This window comes from Cydia amplana, chromosome 5 (assembly GCF_948474715.1).
Source record: "Cydia amplana chromosome 5, ilCydAmpl1.1, whole genome shotgun sequence".
NCBI lineage: Eukaryota > Metazoa > Arthropoda > Insecta > Lepidoptera > Tortricidae > Cydia > Cydia amplana.
Window position 1 is genome coordinate 15,185,264 of NC_086073.1, and position 16,417 is coordinate 15,201,680.

Below are 16,417 nucleotides of genomic sequence, written 5' to 3' on the forward strand. Positions count from 1 at the left end.
AACTCTACTGTCAGTTTGTCATTGACGTCATTGTCAAATTGGTCAAATGTCAGTGAGACGTGGCATGCAATGACGTATAAAAGATGACGTATAAATTCTTTTTTCATTGGTGGCATGGCGTCAAGCGTTTAGTGCACACTAATTTGAAATATTGATTTACACCATCTCATGAAGTTATAATGTTTTTTTTATTCTCTAGGTCCGTGCACCATCTACACCAGAGTAAAGTAAATAAGTAATCTACACTACACGTCCCATGATTGAATTTTTTTACGTTAGGAATTTAGGTTAAAATTTTATTACTGAATGATTCTTAAAGCCATAACAGACTACCGCACCGCGCACCTTGGTGCGGTCAGAATATCTCTTTTTAGCTCTAACTTATAGCTGCGTCCTAAACGCACGTACGGCGACCACCTTACCAAAGAGTAAAGTGTATTTATGTCAAGTTTCCATTTTTAGATTTAAGCCACTAGATGGCAGACCCTACTATGCGAAATAGAGCCAGCGTGAAGTATAGGGGGCAGCACCTGCTTATAAGCGTGAATTGTTTTCGCTTTCGAGGAAGGTCACGAGAACGCCAACACGCACTGTCTCTATTTGCTACGTCTAGAATTAGGCTCGTGTATGTGGTGTTACCATTGTAATTACCTGACAAAATTAATTTACCTATCGTTACCAAATCAAACCAAACAAAACAAAATGCATAATTTAAAGTAAGATATTGTCTTCGATCAAAATGCGATTGCTAAAGGTATGAAATGTAATGCATAACAAGAAAAATAAAACACTTTTATTAGTCTAAGATTTTATTTATGAAACAATAACAATACAGTTGGGTGAATGATTCTCACGGAAAGTTATATTACTGAAAAATAATAGATAGGTTATACTTAAAACTTTGCTACAACCATTCACGATCTCCGCTGTGGATGTAAAGATAATTTAAGCATAATACCTAAATTGTTTTCCATCGATAAATCAGTGCCTTGTTCAAGGCGTAACCTTACGTCCAAAAATAAACTACAGTACCTTAAATAATTATGTATGAATCATCTGTAGAAATGCTAGTAGGTTATGTACAGTATAACAAGTGATTAATTTCGAAATCATACCACTAGAATGCTACTGAACAAGTTTACAATTTTTTTTATAGTTGCCAAACATAGGTAACGTGTGTAATTTTCAGTAAATATTACGTGGTGTCAATTAATGTACAGTCGCCATCATATAAATCGAAGCGGCCAAGGCGCTCAGAAATATCTGTACACGCCTCTATTGTCAAGGCGGCAGACTCGTCGATATTTATGAGCACCTCGGCCGCTTCGATATATTTGATGGCGACTGTACATATTTTAAGTAGAATATGCAACTATTGCAACACACTAAGTCCCTTCTAGTTAATGGAATCAGAGGGTCTACTGCGAACATTAAGTACGCAAATTGCGTGCATCTTTCTCTTTTACTTCAATTACGGCGTAATTGGAGTGATGTCAGAGAAAGATGCCCGCAATTTGCGAACTTTGGTGAGTTTGGTGTTCGCGTTAGGACCTCATAAAGATTTATTGACACACACACACATTGCCGACATTTTCGCGATACTTACCGGGATGAATCAACTATTAGAACATTTCATTTCGTGTCCCTAGACTCCCTACCAAAGAAAAATAGATTTTTCAAAAACCATGTCGATATTTTTACTTTTTTGTTTACAAGGGCGTTATTAGATCCATAAGTATTTAAGAACACGTTAAAATTAACAACTTGATCAGATAAAAATTACATTTTGTACGGTAACGCAGGAGAAAAAAAGTTATCTCCCATACAAAAATCAGGGACACACCATTTTTGCCTTTTTCTACTGCGTTACCGTACAAAATGTAACTTTTATCTCATCAAGTTGTTAATTTACTGTGTTAATTAAATATTTACGTATCTAATAATGACCGCGTAAACAAAAAAGTCAAAAAATCAACATGGTTTTTGAAAAATCGATTTTTGTTGCTAGGGAGTCTAGGGACACGAAATCGGTGTTCTAAAAGTTGATTCACCCACCGATGTTTGATAATGATTGATAAACTGATAGAAACAGAATATACATAATAATTCTTAACAGTAATTTATAATTATAAGCTAGACATTACTTTGCAAATTACAACGGCGTAATCATGGTGCACTCAGCTTATTAAAGGTTTATTTTACACCTAAAATAATATCTACAACTATATATCCACTATTGGCATATTTTGTACAGTCAGGTGACAAACGGGTGCATTGTTTTTTTGATATTGTATGTCATTACGGCATTTCCTACATATTACCTCGTGTCTTGGGATCTCAGCGCCGGCCACTCCAAGGGACGCATTTGGGCATTTTTTTTCAAATTGGGGTTTTTTATGTTATTTCTACTCAGAATCACGAGCTCTTTCTATCCTAATGGGAGAAAAAACGTGTCCCAAAATTTCCATACATTTTTCGATCTTTCCATTCCGCGACCGCCATACAAAGTCTATGAAAAATGGTGACGTAATGGAAATAAAAACCTTAGGACACTTTTTTTCTCCTATTAGGATAGAAAGAGCTCATGATTCTGAGTAGAAATAACATAAAAAAATCCCAAATTTGAAAAAAAGTGTAGGGGACAACAAAAAAAAAACGCCCATTTATGCGTTAGAGGGAGCAAGTGATATTGCTATCTCATTCTACCACATAGCTGCGTCCCTTAGAGTGGCCGGCGCTGGCCCATCGTGTAGAGCCATCTGTGTATGTTATTAAGGATCCTGATGTATTCTTAGTCATATTTTTGCACTTGCGACATTTGAATAATCGACTCGACTGTACACAATACTAATGTAGCTAATTTGATGAACGCTGTTAATTTCCAAAAATTGTATAGTAAACATAAGAAACATGTTAAATGTAATCACCCTATAACACTTAGTGACACTGTATGTCTTAGCATTACCGAGTAATTTCATTTAATCGGTTTGACCTACGTTAATTAGACTTTAATACGCCGAACATGGAAGTATTATTGTAATGTACCACAACTTGAACTTATTTTTTTTCATGGTAAATAGAAAAATCATTCAATTCGCTCCAACAGATAAGGTCCTACTCTCTCTTTTCCAAGTTAAGTGCTTTAATAAGCACTGGATGTAATCATCCACACGGTTTGTTCGGCATATTTTGTAAATAAATAAAAAAAGCCGGTCTGTCTCTCTAGAAAAAGTGCCCGACGACCTTGTAAATGTAATAAGCGCTTGAATAGTTGTGACCATTCTGAAAACCACGCATGAAATGGATAGTTTGCCTTATATACTTGGTCAACCAGATCTTGACAGTAGAAAAAGGCGTCAAATTTGAAAAATGTAGGCGCGAAGGGATATCGTCCCATAGAAAATTTGAATTTCGCGCCTTTTGTTACTGACAAGATTTGGTTGACCAGCTATATTAAAACAACTTACTTTTATGTAATGTATCATTGCAATGTTTATAACAAACTATACCTTTAAAACCTTTAATCACGTTGTGACAGTCTTTAACTATGTATCAAGCATATCTCTATGACTGTAAGTAGTACTTACTAAGTACTCACAAAAAGGCAACTTTTCAGATTAAGTATTAACTTGTTATTAAAAGCTATCTGATACTGATAAATCTAAAAGATTCCCTTTCTTAGAAACATATCGTGATTAAACCGCCTTTCGTCCTGAAAGTACCTGGGGCATTCCACGAGAATGTCGCTTACGTAACGCGTTTGCCTTGTAATGGCAGCTAACTCAATCAAATCCGTAAACGAGAATACACTGTCAATTTGTTAGCCAAGCCATGAAATAATGCCAGACCCAATAACGCTTCGTCAGCATTTTCAGAAGTATTAGAAGAATTGTGTTACGTAAGCGACATTCTCTTGGAATCGCTGGAATGCCCCCTTTTCTAGTACTTAATTTGATAGACATTTAGTTAACATTATTTCGTTTTACCACTAAGGCCTTGGCGTAAAATAACCTCATCATAGTAATAGAAGGAAAAAATATTGGCTATTTTACTGCATTCTATAGTTTACTATTGCATCTATTATTCTATTGAGCAGTTACTTCTTATATTTAGAAGGCAGCCCACGGACATTTAGTATCAATGGCAGGTATTGCTTGTATTACTTGTTAAATAAACGCACCAACTTAAAAGCTAACATCCTGGGGCCTATTGCATAACATTTTACAACTCATAATACAAGCGGAAGTCTCTTTCTAATAAAAGGAATGGAAAAGAGACTTCCGCTAATATTATTAGTTACAAGTTGTTATGCAATCGGCCCCTGGTCGATAAATTATCAATTTAGACGAATATTACGATCAAATTACAATGATAAAATATGAAATCACATAGGCAAAGGTACCGTTTGGCGCTTATGCTATTATTAACGTCGCTCCAATACTATTGCGATGCTATGTGACGTAAGCGCCATAAGGTACCTTTTCCCGGGGAACGTCACAAATGTGAATAAATATCGGACATAGTTAACAGATTACTCGTACGTACAACTTATTTATGATTGACCATTCATGTTATTCATGTTTCTGGTAATACGGTTATTACCTCCAGCGTCCCACGGTCCTAATTTAGGTACTAGTAGAAATTACCTACCTAATGAAATTTAAATCATTTAAATACACCCAGATTTATTGCATTTGTATGTACATAATTATGTCCCTCCATGTAACTGAAACAATCTATTTTTTTTTATATGAACTACAAGATTTGGCCACAAATGTTGTTCTAGACGATCAAGTTAAGACAATTTTGAATAAAATACTAGTTCACACTACACCTACTAAGGAGAATGTTATGAATGCATGGTTCGCAAAGTTCACAATCCACATGTTTTGTACTCACGACAGTGGTTTCAGAGAGAATGACAATTTAGGTCGCGAGTTGTTTTTACCTAAGATTTTCTTTTGTTCCTCTTTAATTCTCTTTTCTTGTTCTTTTTTCAGTTTTTGTTTTTCTTCGTCCATTTTCCTCTGTTCTTCGATCATCGCTAACCGTTCCTCCGCCTGAAAATTAAGTTAGCACATTACCTAATCTAGATTTGTCCATGAGTGTAGTCTTGAGATATTTTTATCAGGGATGTTGCGGATGCCGATTTTTTGACATCCGCGGATGCGGATGCGGATTTTTAAAGGCTCACATCCGCGGATGCGGATGTCAAGATAAATACATAAAAAACGTCAAATATTACATTTTAGTAATTTTTATTTCAAAAAACCGGCCAAGTGCGAGTCGGACTCGCGTTCCAAGGGTTCTGTACATTAAGTCCCACTCACGCTTGACTGCTCATTTATAATAGGTTTTTTTGGCTAATGACAAAATTACCTAGGAGTCTAGCACTTACGCCGATGCTAAGACGTTGCTGTACCGACCTGTTCCACATCCAACAATAACAATAATAGCTCTTTCGCTGCTACTCCTACTGAAAGATACATAAGACTATCCCGTTCTGTCAGTTATCCCCACTACTCATGCCCAATCCAGTTTAATACTAGATTCATGGTATATGCACATAAGTCGATGTTGCTCTGTGGTCTGTGACCGATTAATCGATCTTTGGCGTTGAACCTACGGTGCGGATATATCGGTCATTGGCGTCCAAAAGGTTAACACTAATTCACGTCATTGTGAATAATAATAGGAGATATACTCACCAACTTGCGTTGGGCTTCTTCAATGCGTCTATTATTTTCCGCCATGATATCCTCCAGCTCTTTCCTTTTACAAGCTTCTTCCTCCTGAATGACAGAAAATATATATTAGCACATTTTAAAACATTTCTGGTTAAACATTGATCAACCAAAGACTGTTGGTATATATTAAATTAAAACCCACATGGGCCATATTCTACTAATTATTAAGTATTCATATTTCACAGTATAATGAGAGTATAAGCTCTCATAGCTTTTTCCTGTGTTACATAATTTAAAGTAAGATAAAACAAAAACAATGTTTGTTTAGGGGTGAAATAGTAATCTTTATTAACCACCCCCTTGTTCAAGTAAAGATTTGCATATCCTCGTGCCGCCCAATGTACATTAGGATGTACACTCAGTTTCGATGGAATATGGAATGTCATCCTTAATTAAAAACAAAGTAGGTAGAATTTCATTTGTCTCGTAACATTTTCGGACAAAGGAAATTCAACCCAATTGAAAATACAACAAGATTCAAACTTGCTTGGCTATAATTTTGATGGTGGGCGGCACGAGGTTAAAAAATTAAATTATAACCTAGTACAAGTAAATTCACAAAAGCTGGCACACTTTTAAGTGAACACCCTGTCAATTCAACCACTTCATTATGATATACACACATACAAACTTTCAATCACTCATCCCTTGCCAGCTTTGGCGAATCAACCTTTATGTTACGGAAAATGTTGTTATACAAAAAATTAATTCAAGAAATACCTTCAGGATTCACGACTGGCCCTCCAAGCTGCAACTCCATTAAATTCTTACTGCTTCTGGCTCTTGCTCAGTCTTCCGACCTGACTTATAGACTACGTGACTGCCAAGGACAGTCAAGTGAACAGTTTTAAAAAACTAGCGATCTGCCACAACGGCACTTACATAAGGGCAGGGCAGCCTGCCTTGGCAGGAGAATGTGCATGTAAGGAATGTCCAGTTAACATTCGAGCAGCCACTAAGGCAGTAACAACAGTAACGAATTTAAGAAATTATTCTTGTAAGCACTCGAACTACACCTGACTGGACCTTTAACATGATCGAAATAATACTTTCATTAGTTTCTTTTGTATTTTTAAAGTTGTCATTAAGTATTGCATTACTTAAGTGTTTATTAGTTGCGAGAACAAGGTCTGTAGTCGCAGGGAGGGGTATGTCATGTGGAAAAGCAATGTAGGAATCGTTGCGTTTTCACATGACTGTGAGGGGTTGTGGCAGCTACCTGTCGAGCGAGCTCCTCCCGGCGCTGCTGCTCTCTCTGTCTCTCCAACTCTTCCATCATCTCTTTTTCCATCTTGCGCTTTGCTTCCTCGACTCTCTTAGCTACTTCTTGTTCAATTTCGTCTTTTCTCTTTTCTAATTCTTCTTCAACTCTTTTCTTGACAAGGAGCTCTATTCTTTTTGCAGCTTCTTCTTCTACCACCTGAAAAGTAAAATAGTTTTATTTCAAAATTCAGTCAATATCAAAAGTAGTTACTGTAGGCTGAACGATTTTCAGAATCATATGCTGCATTTTTGTACAGGTATATAAACAAGTTAAAAGTTAGCATCATAGCATAGCTTAGCTCCAAGTTACCTATATAAACAATAATAAACTATCAAATTATTTTTAAATTACTATTTGGATCTTATAAAAACATAAACAACAAACATTCTGAGAACTCAAAATTCATACTTTTATAGAGTAAGTATCCAAAACAAGTTAATATAACTAAGTCTGGAAAATGAATTAACCTTTTGTTCCGCTTCTCTAACACGTCTCTGTCTCTCCATTTCCGCCAGACGATCCACTTCATCCATTTTACTGCGTCCTTTAGATTTTTTCCTATGACTCCTGCCTCCATCATAGGATGCTTCACTACTTGTAGACGATGTAACGGAATGTGACCTTTTCCTGCAAAATGATATTAAAAAATATGAGACGGCATTTTTAAATAGTATAAATCAATACATCACGTTGGTAATCACTTTATTTACCTTGATTTGGAGCTTCGTTCCCTCGGTTTATCGGTATGTTTGGAGCTTCTGGTACGCGAAGTAGATCGATCCTTGGAGCGGCTCTTCTTTCTTGAATGTTTACTACTCTTGTGATGGCGTCTTGGAGATTTACTTCTTGATCTCGAACGACCCATTGTTAGATAAATGCGTGGAAATATAGAAAAATACTCGTATGAATATTAAAAATTCACCATGCCTATAACATAGATTATGACACCATCCATTTTGCAAGGACACGCGACACAGATAACACAACTTTGTGTATTATATCACGCGCCGTTATGTTGGCATACCTTACTTTGATACAGTTTACATAGTTTGACTTTTATGAAATACGGCCCAGAAGAAGAAAAAACATCAAACTGGCAAAGGCGCGAAATTTAAATTTTGTAAGGAAGAATACTCGGAGGAATAATCCAATATGGAGTGGTGACACGCACTAATTTCTATGTGAAAAATTCTGCCATTTTCGGCGCGGGGGGCGAGGAACGCACACAAATAATGTAAACACTAATGCATTTTTTGCATGCGTCGCTACACACGCACACGACAAAATTATCAAACACTAGCATAAACTATATTCACACAAATACAAGAACAAACACAGACAACCCTGTCCGTGAACGAGATGATGTCAGTTTTCAGTAAACGTAAAAGTGCGAGGGACTTGTCGATAATATTGTCGATATTTTATTGACTGAATTTTAACTGTCTGCTTTAGTCAATTATAACCATCAAAAACATTACATGTGAAAACCGGCCAAGTGCGAGTCGGACTCGCGCACGGAGGGTTCCGCACCATCAACAAAAAATAGAGCAAAACAAGCAAAAAAACGGTCACCCATCCAAGTACTGACCCCGCCCGACGTTGCTTAACTTCGGTCAAAAATCACGTTTGTTGTATGGGAGCCCCACTTAAATCTTTATTTTATTCTGCTTTTAGTATTTGTTGTTATAGCGGCAACAGAAATACATCATCTGTGAAAATTTCAACTGTCTAGCTATCACGGTTCGTGAGATACAGCCTGGTGACAGACGGACGGACGGACGGACGGACAGCGGAGTCTTAGTAATAGGGTCCCGTTTTTACCCTTTTGGTACGGAACCCTAAAAAGGTGCAAGTCTCGCAACGCTTCTACTACAAAAAAGTTTTGAGATGTAATGCTAATGTGAAACCAAGTCGGTTATCATCGTAGTGTACCTTTACTTTACCTACTATTTGTAGGAACTGCAACAGTAACTTTGTAATAGCTTATATTTATATGGAATTACAAACTTACTTATGCAGTTCTTAGAACTTTAAAACGTGACTGATATTGCAATATTTTTAGGTTTTCGATGGCTTGGTAAGCTGAAAACTACTTATGTTTAAAATTTATTGCATCTTTTGGAAATCTAAAAAAATTAATCAAAATAACAATATATTTATAATGTTCATATAGATTTTATCGATATTGGTTTTTATGGTGTCCCATCGCTAACTATGGTAGAGTGATACCAGAGTAATAAATTAAAAGTGCCTATTTATGGAAAATGACGGCAGTAAATACCTTAAAATAAATAAAATACAATACAAATATTGGACATGTAAAATAAAAAATATACGATAGAAACTAAGAGAAAAATGAATTTTCAAACAGTAGTAGGGTAGGTGCGTTAGTTTTCGTCCACTTGAAGAAATTGAATATAAATCTACATTGCTGCAAAAATTTGGACTTAAAGCAATCCTTAATGTCGAGACAATATACGAGTATCTAAATATGCTGATTAGCAAATAACATATTTGATATTTAATTTGCTATTTTTTATTTATTTTGTCATGTGGACGAAAACTAGAGACTAGTGCATGGACGGAAACTAGCACAATGACCAGATCGGTAATATCACGTTACTTATGATTTATACTATTTATTTCTTTGAATGGATTATGTTGATATAAAAATAAGGTGTTATAGAAAAATAATGTGTTATATAAATTATATAATAATAAGCAACGCAAATTAGAAGTTAGGTATACCTAATGAATATTTAGAAAGTCTTCTTTAAATATTACCCTAAATTAGATCTAGTACCATGAAGTGGTATCACTTTCAGACTGACAATGTTTTTTAGTATTTTGCTAAATTAGTGCACTATTTGATAATATTTACATGTAATAGTACTTACATATGAAAAGAAACGTGTTCTTTAAGTACGCTAGATGTGTCCGATCGGTTTTTACAGGAGAAAACGCTACAATTCGGCATTTTCTGCTCCTAACATTCCGCTTAGACTGACGTTTGCTGAATGGCGTATGACGTATGGCAACTAGTTTTATATAACCTCCTTGACCGGCGGCCGCCGACTTTTGGCAGAGGGGAACGCCTGTTAATGGCGGTTCCTGTTGAAGAATAAGATCGCACCATCTTTCAAATTTGCCGTTTTTCTACGGACGGACGGACTTAAAACAAAATCATACTTCTATTCTATGAAATCGTCAGGTGACAAGCAAAAGTCACTGATTACTATAAAATATTCAAACCAAAATCAACCTTCTCTTCGTACTAATATGGTTCACTATGCCTATGAACTTGTGGAGATACTTAGTGACTTTTGTTTGTCATCTGACGAAAATATTACGTATAAAATAACACTTGCACTACTTGTGCTATCAAAATCGTTACATGCTTATCTTGGTCTAAAGTCTAAATCATGCTAAGAAAGTTAGCATATCGAGAGTCTACTGCGAAAAACGAAATTTCGCCATCTGCCTCTCTATCGCTTTTCCATTCGTGCGAGATAACAATAATCACTTCTCCATCTATATATATAAATGCAAGTGTCCTGACTGACTGACTGATTCATCAACGCACAGCCGAAACTACAAAAGCTAGAAAGTTGAAATTTGCACACCAGGTTGTATTTATAAAGTGTACAAGAGATAAGAAGCGATTTTGAAAAATTCAACCCCTAAGGGGGTTAAAAAGGGGATGAAAGGTTGTATGGGGTACAAGTTTTATTTTTAGCTAGGAATTTGAAAGTTCGTAAAAAGATATATTATTAAAATACAAGAATACTAATTTCAGCGTTTTGGAAAATTCATCCCCTAAGGTGGTGAAAAAGGGGTTGAAAGATTGTATGGAAATTAAAAAAAAATTCGAGCGCGGGACTTGAAACTTTGTATATGGGGATATTATTATAAGACAGGAAAAGTAATTTCAGCGTTTTTGAGAATTCATCCATTAACAGGGTTAAAAAGGGGTTGAAAGTTTGAATCCATTACAAATGCTTTGAAACTTCTTAGAAAGGCATAATAGCCGATTAGAAAAAAAAGTTATTGCAAGGTTTTCGGGAATTCAACCCCTAAGGGGGTTAAAAAGGGGATGAAAGTTCGTCTTGAGGTGCAAATTTTGTTTAAGCTAGGAGTTCGAAACTTTGCAAAAAGGTATTAAATTAAAATACAAGAAAACTAATTTCAGCGTTTTTGAAAATTCATCCCTCAAGGTGGTGAAAAAGGGTTGAAAGTATGCATCGGGCGCGATTTTTTTTTAAATAGTGGAGTTGAAAATCTTCTAAGGGCCACGCAAGCGGGATTCTATCGAGAATTTTTTTTTTTCAGTTAGGGAGCTTGAAACTTCATGAGTAGTTTGTGACAGACAAATTTCATGCTTTGTATAATTATTAACAGTCCCTACTGCTATCTTCTTTAGGTGGTCGCCGATATTTTGCCGCATTAATGCTCTATGCTCATATAGAATATATTACCACCAACATACAAATCCACGCGGACGAAGTCGCTGGCAACAGCTAGTATAAACATAGTCCTCAGTTCTCCTCCCTGGATATTGACATTATGGAATAGATTATTAGGTATTAATTATATAATCTATTCTAGTTATAAGGTACTAACATTTAAATCGAAATAATTACAAAGTTATCTGTTGACTTTTACTTTGTTTTACATCTTTTTTTATTATTACATCTTTACTAGGTATTCAAAATATATATAACGGACTTTATGCTACTTTCAAGTTAATTGTATTCAAGTTGCGTTCTCTTTCTTCCTTTTCCTTTCTGGTTAAGAAATCAAGCAAATTCATGATAGTCTGTGCAGTATCGTATTGTTGTTCTGAACAATTGTTGGTCGATTTTGACTTTGTTTCTTCATTGTCAAATAGTGGATTTATTTTTTCTGTAGACGGTGAACCTGATACACCTGATAGCAGTACATTTTCAAGGTACCTCAAATCTACCCAATTTTCATCACTTAAACTGCCACCAGGTTCAACTAACTCTTCATTTGTGGCCTTGGGTGATTCTTCACTTGTGCGGACATTTATATTTGGCACTACTGTCTCAATTACACCGACCAAATTATCAGATTCTTCACTTGTGCGAACATTTCTATCTGACACTACTCTCTCAGTTATACCGGTCAAATGGTCTGCAATAAAAGGCGGTGATACTTTTTCGATTTTATAGCTTAAGCATTGGTCATCAACATCCGGTATCTCTAGATTCTCTACAAGTTTATCACTTTCTTCGCTGTCAAGCTGTGCCTCTTTCTCGTACATATTTTTCATCATTTTCATGACCGCCGCTATGTCCAGTTGTTTGCTAACATCTAAGTCATAACGTGGTTCTTTAAATTTATATTTTCCTTTATAAAAGTAGGAAGACGGAAGGCTGTAGCCACGCACTATGAGGTCCCCACCTGAATACCGTGGTAAAGTATAAGGTTGTCGGTAAATGCATTCAAATTTACCGGTAGAAGAATTTGGATCATTTGCATAATCGATGACCACTGAAAAGAACAACATACTTTTAATCTTTACTTGACTTAAGTTCCTACTTACATTAAAGTCTGACCAAACTAAGTTGGCCGCGATTTTCATAGTCCAGACAGTGCAAGTGATATTTTAAACGTGAGGTTTAAATAACACTTGCACAGTCTGAGATATCAAAATCGCTACCAACTTAGCTTGGTCTAAAGGGGGCTACTGATTAACAGTCCGCCGGACGATATCGGCCTGTCAGTTAGAACAAAAAGTTGACAGTTCCGAACAACTGACAGGCCGATATCGTCCGGCGGACTGGTAATCAGTGGGCCCCTTAACTCTAGTTACTTCACGGAAAAAAAACATCGCTCGGTCTTTTTAAATTCCTTTTTTGTCTCAGGGATCGCATAACTATAGATGGTCAACTAAATCTTGTCAGTAAAAAAAGGCGCGAAATTCAAATTTTCTATGGTACAATATCCCTTCGCGCCTACATTTTTCAAATTTGCCGTCTTTTTCTACTGACAAGATTTGGTTGACCCATATTACTTACTTAACTGTCTTCAGTAGATATTTTCTTAACAATATCTAGATACTTACAACAAATTTTGGCATAATTTTGTTTCTGATGTGTATAACGTAGGTAAACATTTTGAAAGGTGTTTAAAAATCTTTGCCTCTTTAGTTTAAGAGATTTTCCGTATTGTCTGAGGTGAGGCGAGCACAATTCAGCTATTATCTACTTATAATATTAAACATAGTACCTTTTATAATATCTCTAATAGCAGCCGGACATATCTTAGCAGTGACTGGAGTAGTAGGATGCAGATCAGGACAGGAGTTAATCTCAATTAACCACGGCTTATACTCCTTGTCTAGCATAAAGTCGCAACCATACAACTCGAAACGGTTTTTACATGGAATCAGTGAATCCTGACAACCTAGCACTATGCTTGTTATGGCCTTTTTCATTCCCGGGTAGATTATATTGTCCCACACATTTTCCTTTCCACTTTTTTGTAAATAGCTTTTGAAGGTATCGGAGTCCCACATGTTGGTTCGAGGCAGGTCCTCGTGGCGGTTTTCACAATTTGTATATTTTTTTTGCACTGCGTTGTTCGTTAGATGGATCGACTCATGGTAGTTCTTCAGGTTGTATTTTTGTGTACTGAATTTCAAATAGCAGTCCTTATACATCCATATAACTAAAGGACATGTACTTGTAATAAGATAGTATTGTCGTATGTCAAATTTTGTCTCGTGTATGAGTAATGGTTCCTCTGTAAAAGAATAATATAACACAGGATTTAGTTATTGGTTAAACGAACTAGGCTGGGATAGTATCGTGTATAAAAGGAAAGAATAGAAATATGCTCACCAATATATTTTTGTAAGACGTATTTCGCTTTGGTCTTATTTAATATGTCATCGACGTCTTCTAATCTAGAAGCTAATCTTATGCCTCTACCCCTACACCAGTGAGCAGGTTTTATTATCCAAATATTGTGACACCCTTCGCAACTTAATTGTGGTCGGTACTTATAAATTTCTTTCAATATAAATTTCGCGTAACTTAAGTATAAACTCAATTGTTCTTTTTTATCAGTATCAAAATGGGCGGTCTTTGAAATTATACGGCAGTAATTTTTCATAAACGTGTTCCACTGGCCTGCAGTTACATGACTTACTGTTTTGTCTATATCTTTATTTTGTTTCATATATAAGTATTCTTTACACCTGTTTATTGCAAAGAGGATGATTTTTATAGACACCGTACCATTAGAGACAAACACAGAACGGCCATGGGCGACCATTGACAGCACCCACTTCAGTAAGCTTGTACAAGCTGTAACTTTAAAATCATTTTTGAAACTATCTATTTCACTAAGGTCGTAGCTGTTGTATGTCCGAGGACAATACACTTCGGCTACACCTTCTATATAAAACCAGTAGTTTCTTTTTATGGCTGAGCAGAGACCTTGCTTCGTTGTCCAAGCAGCATCTATCTGTAACCTGTTAACTGTAGGTACGTAATCCCTCGTCATGTCTATGGTACTATGCGCCTGGTAATCCTTGGTGCGCCATATAAAACTGGGTGAATGTTTTTCTACAAAATGGGATAGGAGCAGGGTTTCTAGCTCGTTTCTGATCTCGTTCTTGGGTGTGCGGCCGCTGTATATATTTTTCATGTTCATGCGTTGCGAGGGAAGCTTTTCCACCCACCCTCGTTCGACCAAAGCGTCACGTACGGTCTTGCAGGTACCATATACTGAGAATATTTTATTCTTTCTTATGGCGTCAGCAGCCAAATTTTTTAGGTGTATGTATCGTTTGGTTTTTGATTGGCAACTACCAATAATTTGCATTCTCTCTTTCGGTGACAAACCCCTACATTTGTATGTTCCTTCATATGGTCCCAATCTCATTTTAGGCTTGTGTGAAAATCTGTCGGGAACGTAAGGGTCGCCTGTGTCGTTATGTTTCATTACTGTCGGACTTAATTTTATCTGGAATTAAGTTAAGTGTAGTTGAATTCATTATTAATACTTTTAAGTTACCTTTAAAGTTATATCCACATTTCTACATTTTCACAGTTCTACCTACGTAGGTATACCTACGTAGGTAGAACTTCGTTCTTCGTTGTAATTTAGTCACTCTTTATAAACGAAAGAGTTGAAAAGAGGTCAATTTGATCTAATCTTGACTGCACTGATATGTATACCTACTTATAATATGAATATCAAATGCATTGATCTACGAGGGGTATTCAAAATATTCTCGGTATGAGAATGAAAACAAACAAGTACGAAAAGTTTGATATTTTTATTTTTCAATATACTCCCCCCCTATGTTCATACACTTAAAAGATCGATCAATTATTTTTATTAATCCTGCATAAAAATATTTTTTATCTTTGGTGTAAAAATGCTCCTCCACTGCCGCCTTCAATGCTTCATCATCGGAAAATTTATTTCCACGCAGATCCTTTTTAAGATTGGGGAACAAAAAGAAGTCGCTGGGGGCTAAGTCCGGACTATACGGTGGGTGAGTAACAGTTTCAAACCCACATTCAATAATAGCTGCCTTGGCAATATGAGCAGTATGGACGGGGGCGTTGTCATGCAGAAGCATAACACCTTTGGTTAACTTTCCTCGCCTCTTTTCTTTGATTGCATCCTTTAATTGACGTAGAATGTTAGCGTAGTACTGTCCTGTGATATTTACACCTTTTTCTTTATAATCGATCTGTAATACTCCTTCACAATCCCAAAATATCGTGGCCATGACCTTGCCAGCTGAAGGGATGACCTTGAACTTCTTGGGATGAGCTGAACCCTTAATGTGCCACTGCATGGACTCTTGTTTACTCTCTGGGTCATAATGATGAACCCAGGTTTCATCTCCAGTAACTATTCTTTGCAGCACCTCATCAGGATTTTCACCGCACAGGTCAATAAAATCGGAACAACAAGCTACACGCATGCCTTTTTGAAGCCGAGTCAGCATTCGCGGAACCCATCTTGCACTTACTTTTGACATATTAAGATGGTCATGGATAATATCATGTATGGTACCAATAGAGAGATTGGTTACTTGTGCTATAGATTTTACCTTCACTCGACCATCTTCCAATATAAGTTTTTCCACTTTATCAATATTTTCTTGTGAAGTAGCTACTACAGGCCGGCCAGGTCTAGGGTCGTCTTCAACACTCTCCCTTCCACGTTTAAACTCGCTTGACCACTTTTGAATGGTAGATAAAGAAGGAGCAGACTCACGGTAAACACAATCCATTTCCTCTTTTATGGTTTTTTGATTTTTACCCTGTTTTGTCAAGAATTTTATCACGCATCGATGTTCTAATTTAGTTAACATTGTCAATTCCCACATGATGTTCATGTTTGTTCAGCAATTGCA

General features: G+C 36.3%; 2 protein-coding genes across 2 annotated transcripts; both read right to left on the reverse strand.

Moving 5' to 3' along the window:
* Nucleotides 1–4,822: 4,822 nt before the first annotated feature.
* Nucleotides 4,823–7,987, reverse strand: LOC134648125 (UPF0430 protein CG31712-like). The gene is made up of 5 exons (XM_063502596.1): nucleotides 7,722–7,987; nucleotides 7,479–7,638; nucleotides 6,967–7,167; nucleotides 5,709–5,792; nucleotides 4,823–5,060 (listed from the first exon to the last, which is right to left on the reverse strand). Exons 1-5 carry the CDS (start codon nucleotides 7,874–7,876, stop codon nucleotides 4,896–4,898), a joined length of 765 nt encoding a protein of 254 aa, XP_063358666.1. The 5' UTR covers nucleotides 7,877–7,987; the 3' UTR covers nucleotides 4,823–4,895.
* A 3,750-nt stretch (nucleotides 7,988–11,737) lies between these two features.
* Nucleotides 11,738–14,957, reverse strand: LOC134648260 (tubulin glycylase 3A-like). Its single transcript, XM_063502749.1, has 3 exons — nucleotides 13,878–14,957; nucleotides 13,264–13,779; nucleotides 11,738–12,525 (listed from the first exon to the last, which is right to left on the reverse strand). The coding sequence occupies exons 1-3, from the start codon at nucleotides 14,923–14,925 to the stop codon at nucleotides 11,738–11,740; spliced, it is 2,352 nt and encodes a 783-aa protein (XP_063358819.1). The 5' UTR covers nucleotides 14,926–14,957.
* Nucleotides 14,958–16,417: the final 1,460 nt, after the last annotated feature.